The 13,043-nt window shown below is 39.5% G+C and overlaps 1 protein-coding gene across 8 annotated transcripts in view; it reads right to left on the bottom strand.

Moving 5' to 3' along the window:
• The window catches only part of NTRK3 (neurotrophic receptor tyrosine kinase 3), a 389,200-nt gene that overhangs the window by 115,886 nt on the left and 260,271 nt on the right, over positions 1-13,043 (bottom strand). The window contains exon 13 of one of the 8 annotated variants that reach the window (XM_079127501.1): positions 408-542. The exons of the other annotated variants lie outside the window; for them this stretch is intronic. Within the exon in view, the coding sequence (XP_078983627.1) occupies positions 408-542 (135 nt within the window). The remainder of the gene's footprint in view (positions 1-407; positions 543-13,043) is intronic. 8 annotated transcript variants of the gene reach the window in all.

Genomic DNA, 13,043 nt, shown 5'->3' on the forward strand with positions numbered 1-13,043 from the left:
AACACTCTTTGTCCATGACCTCATATTTAGAGGAAAGCTCCATTTCAAACTGAGACATTTCTGAGATAGCTTCTCTGTACTGTTTCCAGAGAAAGGCTTTCCTGAATCTGAAAAAGGAAGGTCATGAACAACCTGCTGAGGTTTATGATATCACTGTTTCTCTCCAGGCCATGGTCCCTCTCTTGGTTCTCCCATACCCCTCACCTAGGCCCTGTGAAGCTTCCTTCTCTACGAGAGACTATTTTAACCTAAGGGACTTGAATACCAATACCACCCTGGACACCTAGCCATAACCCAGTTCTTTGAGACGTATGGAGGTTTGATGATGAGTCCTTGGGTCTTAAAAATCAAAATTGGTGGGGGAGGGGTCATGACTGCATACAAAGATGTCAAAGGAGGTAACTCACCATGTGACCTTGGGTAAGACACATCCCCACTCTGGACCTCAGGTTCCTCATATATATAGTGAGTTGATGGGACTAGATGATCTCTATTGTCCTTCAAGTTTAATATCCCATGATTGTCTATGTTTGAAAAGACCCCTGGCAGAAGAGGCAGACATGGTGGAATTAATGGTCAGTATTGAGCCCCAAGTGCAAAACACAGGGAAGTCTTCTTAAGTGCACAATGCCAGAGACATAAACCTGGATATTCCCAGATCCTGAACCCATACTGCTTTGTTTATCAGGGCACTTGGCTTATTTTAGGCATATAATTTAGATTCATTATCCTCCAAGTATTACAGAGCAGCGTTATAGAACTGGTACACGCTGGAATCAGGTAAGAAAGATTCACCATCACCATAAACTCTGCCCAGTCACTTTCCTAACATGCTTGCCCCCTTCATTCCCATTCTTGGGTCAGAATGTCTCAAAATGGTGCCTATGACTGTCATTCTGGATGCCACTCCTGGACCTGGAACAAAGATTCTTATCACTTGGGAGATGATCTTACTGGATTCAAGACCCTCTTTCTGCCTTCTTATTACCAACTAAATTTCACTAATTTCCATGAGGGAAGCTTTATAGCAAGGGGTAATGATGGGATGGGGGGGTTGCTTCCTTAAAATCTTTCATCCTTTTGTTAGGGCATAAGCCTTTGGAACCACAAAAGCTGTTGTTTCACTGGAGACCTGAGGATTATGACCTCTATGAAAGAACAATCACTCCAGCTTCTGAGAGTGAAATCTCCTTGGGAGGCCATGTAGCATCCATGGGCCCCATAAGACTTCATGTCAGATCCATTAAAGGTCAGGGCCAAGTCTGATGAAGTCTCTGCCAAGGTCCCTAAAGCTGCCTTCGTGAACATGAGCCTTTTCCCATATGAGCTGGGATCTGAAGTTTGTTTTCTCTGGAACTCTTTCCCAGGTGGAGCCTTTCCAAGATTCTCAAAGCTGAAGCCTGATAGCATAAGAGGCAGTGCTCCAAAATCCTCCATTCCTCCCCCTTTCCTCAGAACAACCCCAGAGCAGGAAGGAAAAGGCATTTACTGGAGGGAGGGCAGGGGAGACCATGACCACAGTAGATACCAGGAAAGGGGTAGGAAGGTGGAGGGAAGGTCAAAGAGAGGCAAATAACACTTCCAAAGAAGGCCTTGCCCATAGGTGGCCCACGGATGCCCATGTCTAACATTTTTCTCCGTCAACGGCTTTCCCCCAAATCATCCAGTACAAAGGTACTTGTAGGCCCTCCATAATTCAGAACAGAGCCTGGTCTTCAGGGACTGTCTAACTCTACGTTTCCTGAGAAGCAAGCCAGAGAGTCTAGGACCATTTGGGAAAAGGGAGGGGAGCTGCGAAGGAAGAGATGAGGCTAGGGGAGATGGGGCACTGAGCACCCATCGGGCTGCATGGGAGGGTACAGGGCTTAACTCATTAAGACAAGAGCAGGTCAAATATTCACAGCAAGTCCTCTGTTCACTGCTACAAGGAAAGGACAGACACTACAGCTGTGCAATCCAAAAAGAGGTCCAGAATTTCAAATCTGTCTTTTTTCTGACAATTGTGCAGACCCTAAGCATCTCTCCTTCACTGAGGTTTCAGCTCTGTGGTCTGACTGCAGGATTCTAGAGATACCAGCTTTCCAGCATCCACCACCAAGAACATTCCTTCATGCTCTGCCTACACTCTCTTCATCTGCCTTTGGATCCTCAAAGGTCTCACCTTCTTCTTTTCGTTATCTGACAACATAATTTTATTACCTAACTTCATAAAGTGGCTTAGGTGATGGCCTCAATAAAAGGCCCAATATCAAATGGAGTTCTCTTGGGATATTTTCAAACATTCCCTCTTTAAATGTATTTGTTGTCTTAAAATTGCTACGTCACAGCAACACTTTGCACTTACATAGCATTGGCTGTGAGAAAAGCACTTTGTACTCCAGAGTGGAATAAAATACACAGGAGTCCTGCTGCTGAGGTCATGGGTGGCTTAACAATAGGGAACTGGAGGCATAGAGCAATTCAGGAAGGGGGACTACCCCACCCCAGTCTGGATATCATTCTTACCACAGCCTACCCACCTTCCCCAAGTGGTAAGAAGAGAGGAAATATTATTGAATCATGCTGCAGATAGGCATGAGATAAAGAAAGGAGCCCTAAGCCATGCCCAGCTGTAATAATCCTACCATCAGATGTATCGTCAATCATCCTGGAATCTGAAGATCTTTGTAAGTTAGTGACAATGCCAAGTGCCGTCTCAAGTTAATTTATTATCCTCTATTGTCCTCAAAGTTTAACAGTACTAACTCCAGTTTGCAAGTGGGAAAACTGAGCCTCAATAATATAAAAAGAAAATCTCCAAGGTTATTTTGTGGGTGAATCTGAATTTCAATCCAACTCTTCATCACTCCAAAGTCCTTGTAATGAACTACTTTGCATTTTTCAGTGAGCCCTGGACATAGGGCTAGAGTTTTCTTTCTTCACGAACAGCTTCCCTAGCTGCCCACCCGCTGCCCTGCCTCTCCTTTCTTCCATCTAAGCCTGGTCCAGCTCTTTCCCTGAATGCTTCATTTTCTGTACTCTGTCCTGTGACACCCAACACCCCCACAACAACACTTTGTATGGATTGGTACTTTCCAAGTAGGGAATCCCAGACCCCATCTAGACATTGACTCCATTTTCTTCTTATGTTCATGGGTGCAGCCTACGAAGGATGAAAAATAACCTCATGAACAAGAGATAGTAATGAGTCTGGAAAGAAGAGCAATTGTTCAGAATATGGTCTCACTCATAGAAAGGGTGTGAAATGTCTGAGAACACCCTGGGAAACCAAACATTCTGCCCAGAGGAATTCTCTCTCCAGTTATCCTTTCCTAAGCTGCTGCGTGAGCAGGGATGGACAGAAAAGAATTCATTGCAATGAAGGAAACCTTCCTCAAACCCACGTCTCTTGCTTTGACTCCTGCCTACGTGGTGGCTCCTCCAAAGCCACAGAAAGGTGGTTACCAAGGTCCTAAGGATCTCTGAGATATGGTTATGATTGCTTTGTTCTGTACCTTTGCCTCCTGGCATGGCTATTATTCTTTTTAATCTAAGTTCTTTCTTCTCCTGCCAACAGATGTAGGTTGATGGCACTAGTTCAGGTGGGTGAACCCCAAATGCAAGCTTGCTGGTCACAGATCAGGTTATGTAAAACTCATATCTTTAATTTTCTCATTCTGAGGTTACAAACCTAACCTCTGGGCCATGTATCACCCTAGGATAGCGCATATGTCTCCCTCTCTTTTTTTCTCTCTCTCTCCCTCTCTTCTAGCCCCTAATATTTTTAGCGCTTTTTCTTTCTAAATCTTTTTCTTAGTTACCAACATTTAGAACTCGGAAGATTTTACGTTTAAACTATTCCCCATTTCTACCTTCCCTTGAAAATCCAAGAGTTCTGGCAAAGCCTAGCCAACATTTCTGTGTGGCAATAATCAGCTAAAGCAGAGTAGCCACTGAGTTTATGGAAGATGTATGTTCTTCAATTTTCCTAACTCTCCACCACTCCCTGTTATTCCCTGCCCCTTGACTTATATATAATTCCTACATGGTTTGTCTTCACATTTGGGACTGAAACTTTACAATAAGCATTAGGTTATGACTGTGCATTGAACACAACGGAGTACCATTTGAGCAAGTCTCACTGACTGCCTCTATGATACCGAACTTATGCTCCCTCTGGTCATGGTTAACAATTACAAAGCAAAGCCTGAACATCTATAGTAGAACAACAAATCTATCTCAGAAAGGGGAGAGAGCTCAGGAACTGCACTGTATGGGCAAGGAAGCATTGTGTTCATAAACCAATAAGACAATAGGCTAGGGACAGCAGAGGATGCTGCTGATAGGAGAAAAGCCAGCACTAATATCATCAGCCAACTGTGCTTTCCAAGTTGCCTGACATGTAAAGGCATGTGACAAAAAGTCACCGAATGCCAACCAGCAGGGCGTTTTAATGTAGCTATGATGTCTTCTGAGGCATGATTTGACCCAAGTATTCCTTTATCCTTATAATGACAAATTATAGGGACCTCTATGTTACAAAGGGTCTCATGGGATATTGAAATGTTCTTGGAGTTGAAGTACAACTGTTGTAGCCTTTGTGGCTGAGGGTGTTGCAAGGAGATCTCCAGCTTCAATATAGGGCACCTCTTCCTGCGAAGTTGCCCCAATACTGCTGGGAAAATGAGTGATGAGACTGCCTGGCCCACTTGCTAGCACAGCCAAGAAGTCTGCTCCCAGCGAGGTGGAGATACTCAGAGGGAGGGAGCAGTGGCTGAAAGTGAGCTCATGGACTCAGGCCTGTGGGAAGTCAAAGTAGGAGGGCATCCAAACCTGGCACAAAAACAAAAGAGGGGAGGATGTGCTGTAGGACATGGCCTGACACCACTGAGACTATCCTAACAGTAAACTGATCTGGCTTAAAGAAGTGAGATGTGAGCCCTAGAGAAAGTGAAGTTCTTTCTAGTGCATGACATGACCAAAGTGACCTCTCAGAATCAGAATCCTCCATAAGTCACAGAGTAACATTAGTGATATAGTGAAATCTCTTTACCATTCTTAAAAAAAAATCACTATATCAGAGACAACTTGCAATAGCTGAGCATCTTCTTTTCTTGCTCAGTCTGGGAGAGAGAACCTCATGTATTAGGTATTGATAATCCATCTTCATTCCTTTCCTTGCTCTTCAAATACCCTTTATGTGCTGCATGCTTTTCTCCCTTTCTGGATTATTTTGACTCTTTTCAAGTATTTATCACAAAAGTGTAGAGAGCATCAAAACTCTGTGTTTACCACCCAGCATTAACGATCCATAATATTTTGATATCTTCTTTTCAAAATTTTAAAGAAATAACCTATTATAATAATGATCGAGAACCCATCAAGGGTCCACCATCCCTGTTCCTTTCTCCTCTCATCAGAGGTAGCCACTGTTCTGAAATACGTGACTATCATTTCCAGGCAGCTTATAATTTTGCTACATAGGCTTATATCCACAACAAAATAATAGTATTGTTTTACTTGAGTTTAAACTTTTAAAAGGATATTTTCTAGATTTAATCTACATTGATGTATGTAGTTCTCATTCTTAATTTTAATAGAGTCCATAGTGTGAATATACTACAAATGATTTTCCTGTTCTACCAACTGACACTTGTTTCTATTTTTTCATCATTCCAAAAATGTTGCAATGAATATTATTACACAAGTCTCTTTATGCACACGTGGGAGAGTCTCTCCAGAGCATTAGTTGGCAAACTTTTCCTATCAAGGGCCAGATAGAAAATATTTTCAGCTTTACAAACTATACAGTTTCTGTTGTTACTATCAAATCCTGCCAATGTAATCTGACTACAGCCATGGACAACAAGCAATTAAATAAGCACATTCAAGTAAAACTTCATTTATAAAACGTAGGAGTTAGATTGGCCCTTGGCCTGTGGGCCATAGTTTGATGACCTCTACTCTCGCCTTGTTACTCGAAATGTGGGCATGTGGACCAGCAGTGCCAAGAACAGCTGAAAGCTTGGTAGAAAGGAAGGCTCACATACCACTGAATCAACATCTGAATTTTAATAAGTTCCTCAGGTGATACCTATGCACAAAAGTATTTGAGAAGCACATCTTTAGAAGATATTCCCCTAATTTACTGTCTATAAATCTTTAACTTCACTCTCTTGCTGTTTCCCCAAAGTGATGATACCAACTCATATTTCTATAATTACTAAATGGATGAACTTGTTATCTTGTATTCCCATATCTGATATTATTAAACATTTTTCCTTCCAAACTGATGAGTAGTAGATGTTTTTTCCTTATAGTTTTAACATCATTTCCCTGATTACTACTGAAGTTGCACATCATCTCAACTGGGGTTTCCTGTTCTGTGAGCTGCCTATTTTTATCCTTTCCTCACTTTGTGTGTGTGTATATATATGCATGTGTGTGTGTGTGTGTGTGTGTGTGTGTGTGTGTGTGTGTGTGTCCATACCTGTATTGCTATTTTCCTTTTTATTTGTGGGAGTTTGTTATTTATTCTCTATACAAATATCTTGTTAGATACATACATTGAGATTTGTTCTCTTACTCTGTTGGTCTTTTAAATTTGTATATGGTGCTTATATAGATTTAAATTAATGAAATCCAATACATTAATCTTTCCCTTTACTTCAAGAAATGTTTTCCTTCTCCAAGTCAAATGATAAATCTCTTTTATTAAAAAAAAGTACTACATTTCATAAAAACTCCTTTACAGAAGAATTACAAGTAATTTACATGATGCTCCTTGTTCAAGGAGGTGAATCTGGCTTATTTCAAAATTTAATGGAGGTGGAGAGAAGGTAACTTTGCAGTGGAGCAATCTGGCAGATGCTATCTCACCCAGATCAGGGCTAACATTAGGGTGATAGATCATGGGATAAACAGATACTCTTGATAAGATGAGATAGAACAGCACTTCACCTATGTAGTCTTCCTCCTCCAAACCCAGGATCCCAACCTACAAGCTTAAGATGATAGACATTCTATATAAAACTTGAGCATTTCACATCAAAATTGTCAAGACTGACTATTGGAACAAGAAAAGTCTGAGCAACTATCACAGATCAAAGTTAGGAGGCACAATTACCAAATGCAATGTGGTATCCTGGATCAGAGAAAGGATATCCAGGGGAAAACATGAGATCAGAATATAGAGATGAGTTAACAGTTATGTACTAGAACTGGTTTCCTAGTTATAATGAACGTATCATGGTAACATAGGATGATTATAATAGGGGAAGCTGGATGAGGGACACAAGGGAAATCTTTAAAGTATTGCTGCAAATTTTCTGTAAGTCTGAAACTATTTTTATTTATTTATTTGTTTATTTATTTATTTTTGCCCTAATTAGTTGTATATAACAGAATGCATTTATACATTTTGATAGCTCACTCATAAATAACGTGTAATCTCTCATTTTTCTAATTATACAAATTGTAGGATTACATTGGTCATGCAGTCATATATGTACATGAGTTTTTAAGTAAGAAGGTTCTTTAAAACAAAGCTCTGCTTTTAAATTTCACCAAGATTTTTAAATTTATTTTGCGATTTGCATGGGGTAACAATATCACTTTTTCTCCCTTAGGTGATCTTATTGAATAGCTTCCCCCTTTCAAACTGATTTGCAATGACATACACAAAAATATACAGATACCCACACATCTGTCTGTCTCTCTCTATATATATACACACACACATGTTTTCTGAGTGCTAAAAAAGAAAACCATTATATCTTGGCCCATTTGTCTCCCTGGCTTATTTGCTGTAAATGTGTAAGGTCAAGTTTCTTCAGACTTTATCTTTTTAAAAAATACCTTGTCTATTCTTGCTCTTTCATTCTTCCATAGAAATATAGCATAAACTTACCAAGTAGGAGCCTTCAAAAATCCTGCTGAGAACTTTATTAAAATTGTATTCAGTTTATGAATTTGAGGGAGATTCAACATCTTTATTATATTGGTTCTTATCATTCATGAATAGTATACATGTGCTCCTTTTACTCAGTTCCTTTATACTCAATACTATATTGCATTTCTCCATAATATCTTGCATGTCCTTTGTTAGATGTTATTTTTTTAATTCATATTTTTTATTTTATTTCATTTTTTGCTGTCATAAATGTTATTTGTTTTGCTATTGTATTATAAATAATGTCATTAAAAATGTGATTTGAGCTAAATATTTGAATGGTGTTTATGAAACACATTTAATGATCTTGATTTAGCAATATTACTGAATTCCCAAATTAGTTCTAATGGTTGCTTTATAAATATACTTTGATATTCTATGTAGAGTGATCATATCCTTAACCATAAGGACCATCATCTCTGTCTTTCTAATACTTTTATGTCTTTTCTTGTTTTATTACATTGGCTGAAATTACCAGAATATTGTTGAATAAAATTCATGATAGCAAGTATCCTTCTTAAACTTTTTACACATTTCATAACTTGGGATTGTAATTAATTTTGAGTGGGAAGTTGCTCTTTTTTAATTTTCTTTTTCGTCTTCCTTTTCTGCTCACACATACTGGTTAATTTGTTGATGATGTTGTTGTTGCCTTCACTTAGCCTCTTGGAACTTCAATTCTGAACCAAATCCTATGTTGGCTTAGAGCCCCTAGTATACAGCACAACAGTGTTCAGCTAGTTGAGTGGCTTAACTAGGTCCATGACCTCAAAAGCTGAATCTTTATCCCCTTCCCTTATACTTCCTCACAAATTTCTATTAACTACTGCCAAACAGGGGTTAGCCATGATTTTTTAAATGTTTTTTTTTTTTTTTTTTCAGATTCTTTTCTTCAGTGTGGAAGCCTGCCCCCACCCATGACTGCAATCAGTGAGTCTAATTTTGATTTTCTGACAATTTGGAGCACATATAGTCTGCAGATCCCTCCAGGGCTAAATCACTGTCCTTAATGTTTTCCTCTAAACCTGGAGCCCAGCATGAGAACCAGTGTAACACTGTTCTTCACCTTTTACTTCTGTACCATTTCTGGCCCACAGGGTTATTTATCCTATTTATGGGTCTGCTTATGTTTTCTTTTATATTCTTTTATTGCTATATATTTGAAGTTGAGTAGGTACACTAAAGCATGAACTTACTATACCATCTTCCCCACAAACTAGTTATTTTTCTTTCTTTCTGTATTAGAGAAAAATGTATAAATATATATATATATATATATTTTTTTTTTTTTTTTTTTTGGTTACAAAGCTAACCTTTTAACTGGTGCTTTCAATCCCATCTCCAACATTCTTCTTCAATTATTTCCTGTTTCTCCAGCATTTTCCATCTCTCCTGTTCTCTCCCCCTTTGTACAGTGAAATGGTCATCTCTATCTTTTGTATGCCCACAGTATTAGTCTCTCCTAATAAATGATGGAGCAATGTCCTCCACTTTACCATACCATTCAATTTCATCCCATTTCTTCAATTCCTCTGGGTACCAACATTTTCTATGATTCAATTCCAACCCTAACCTCAGTGTCACAGTTCACTCATGCCCATATTTCCACAATCCAAATTCTACTCCCACCACAAAAACTTCAGTATCACTCATGGTTACCCCTAGACCAGATTTTCTGATCTGGTCTCTTCAACTTGATCATTCCACAGAATGTGACATCTTGACCCCACCACATCCCCAGAACACCTATAATAGTGTGCCACTCTGATCATCTTCCTCCTTTTCTGCTGCTCTTCTTTCTGTTGGCAAGAGTAGCCAATCTGCATCTATGGTGGCTTCTCCTGGATTAGTCCCCTCCCTGCCAAATACTCAAAGTGTGATTCTGAGAGTGATGGCAGCAGCATGAAGAATCTCAAGCTCCACCCCAAACCCACTGACTCCGGATATGCACTTTAACGGAATCCTCAAATGGCTCCTGTGTAGATTAAAGCATGACAAGTGGTGCTCTATCCATCTGTTCTCTCTCCATTGCCCACACATGCCATTCTTAATGTCCATCTCCATCAAGGTGACTTCTGATCCTTTATCTTCAGTTGCAAAATTTCCTCCAAATGTTATTTTCAGGATTCCAACTGGTTTCTTAGACTTTTCCATTATTGCACATCATAGCCACAGACACAACACTTCTATCATCCTCTTCCCAAACCCTCTCACTTTCTGAAAGGACAGTGCTTTAGAGTCATTACCATGCTTATAATTTTCAAGGTATAAATTCTTGAAGGCATCCTTTTCTCTTTCCAGTGCCTTCCTAATTCTCTATATCAGATTTCAAATACTTGTTTTGCAATATTTCACACACTTATCCTTTTTTAGATGCCCAGTTTAGCAAAGCACAGCAGGAAGACCTGCAGACAGATGACCTGGCTTCAACTCCCTATTCTACTATGTACCCATTGTGTGTGACCTTAAAGCCTAAAATGAGTTACTTCTCTGGTCCTCAATTTCCCCTTCTATGAAATGATGATATTATCACCTATCTCACAGGTACTCAACAATTTAAAATAAATGCAGGTGAACATCTGAAACTCAGCACATTTTAGCAAGTATTGGCTTATGCTTTCTCACCACCTACTCCTATTTTAGGACCACAGTTTGGGGGCTTCTTAACATTTTCCCTGAATCCTGTCCTTAGGTTAATCTATATGGCACATCATTATCAAATTGTATCATGAAAACTTCACATTCACCAATCCACCACTCTGATCAGAAGCCACCAGGAACTTGAAAGTGCTACTGAATGATACCCAAAGCCTTAGGCTTCCATCCCCATCTTGTCACACCCTGTTTCCAGCCAACCATCCTGGCCTTCTCATCCATTCCTCCCCTATTTACACTTCTGGTTCAGTGAAACTCTAGACCAACCCCACCTTACACTTTTCAGTTCCTGTCCTCACTTCCACAGTACTTCAGTGTCCTGGTTGCTTATCTTCTGGATCATTGTATTCATTCAATTCCCATTCCATCCTTGAATCACCAGCTCAAATTCACTTTCTTTATGTCTCCTACAGCTAATTGTGCGTTTCTATGTTGTATTTCTTCACCTATCATCTGGAACTATTATAAATATGTTACCATGAAACTTTTCATATACTTATTTCTCATTTCTCAATAAGACTATTTTAAAAAAATTAAACAAAACCTAACAACCAGTATCCATAAGCATTTACACTTATTCAGGGAATGAGCTAAAAATGTTGTGCATGGGCTTCCTCATCAAATTTCCTCGACATTTCCATGAGGTGAGAATGGTTATGGTCCCTAGTTTGTGGATGGGGAAGCAAAGGGGCAAGGATGCTCAGTGAGTCAGGATAAGTGGCACTGTTAGTAAGATACAGAGCCCAGAGGTAAATTCAGGCTTCCTCCTTCAGCTCCAGTGTTCTTAACCTCTCTGTATATGATGCTCTGGGCAGGAAGCAATTTCTATTTCTCTCTCTTTCCCATATGATAGACCAGAATTTGAGAGAATAGACTTGTTTTTCAGAACCCTGTAATTTGATTTGTGTGTATGTGTGTGTGTACATACGTATGTGTGTATATGTGTGTGTGTGTATATGTGTGTGTGTGTGTGTGTGTGAGATCTATGTAACAATATGCCACATTTTTTCAAATTCCATTACAGTATTTTGGCATTTGCAAAAGTGTTTCTACTTATAATGGATTTTAAATAATGATTATATTAGCTTCAAAATAACTCTGTGAGGTGTGGAATGAAAAAAATATCATAACAACCATACCTCCTATCCCCAACTTGACCATGTGGTACCCAAAGTCCTCAAAACCTCATAGGGTACCCAGGTGCCTGACTTTTCTTGAGGTAATGAATGTATTGTTCAGGATGTGATAAGCAAGAGGCCAAAGCCAAAGTCTAGTAGGAAACATAATCAATAAAGTCCAAATCCCTAGCTGGTATCAATTTTAAGCAGATTATCTTATAGGAGGGCATGAGCTAATAGAATCAGACTGCTGGCATTCTAAATGTATAGCTCTAAACATTAAGTAATATAACCCTATAAGATGCTTTTCCAGCTCTGAATTCCCATAATTAGAGATAATGATGAAGTTATTGAAAATGATGATGAAGGGGGAGATCAAAAGAAGATCACAGAGTTCGACCACATCTCTGTCTAGAACGACATATGTATAGAGCCTTTCTTTGGGCCATTTTTAATTTAATGAAAACAGATTTATATGCACAGACATAAAAGAATACTTAGTTTGAGCAGTAAAGTGTCATGATCTCCCCCAAAGATCGAAATTGAAAGTGGCAGATTATATCTGTCTGCCTGCATAAGACCTGCGTGACCCAAGTGGCACAGGCCATGGAGCCTGAGGAATTTGCAGTGAGGGGTGCTGCTGCGGACACCAGCAAATGCAGACTCAACACTCTGCTTTCATTATGCTTCACGTCTCCACATGAGCAACACATGTCATATGCTCATGGATACTCTGTGCAGAGCTGGAGAAAGGGATAAGGAATAATGAGATGAGTAAGAACAATTACTGCCAAGAGGATCTTAAAATCCAGTGCCAAGAATGTGAGGGCTTCAGCTTTCTAAGCTTACCTAATGAAAATTTTACAAATACTTGAATATCAATATTATAAGAGCTGGCGTGTGGGGTAACATGCAAAGTTTACAGTCAGCTGAGGTCCTAAAACAATAACCATAATACGGAAAATACACTAGTGATTGGCAAAAGGGCATTATCCATCCATAGCTGGTGGAATTTACTTGGGGAGTAACTACATGATCACAGGTGGGAGGGAAGAAGGAGGTGGGAAAGGTCACCAGGCAGAAATGCTTGGGAAGGATTCTAAATGGTGGAAGCACATGAACAGAGCACAGAAAATGAGGGATTGTTGTGGGTGGAACTGTAAAACCCAGACCATGACCCCAGTACCTTGGAACAAGACCTTATTTTCAAATAGGTTCTGTAAACCTATTTGACCAAGTTAAAATTAAGTTACTAAGGTGGGTCCTAATCTAATGATTGTCCTTATCAATTTAAACACACACACACACACACACACACACACACACACACACACACACTT

This window comes from Sciurus vulgaris (genome assembly GCF_902686455.1).
Source record: "Sciurus vulgaris genome assembly, chromosome: 2".
Taxonomy (NCBI): Eukaryota; Metazoa; Chordata; class Mammalia; order Rodentia; family Sciuridae; genus Sciurus; species Sciurus vulgaris.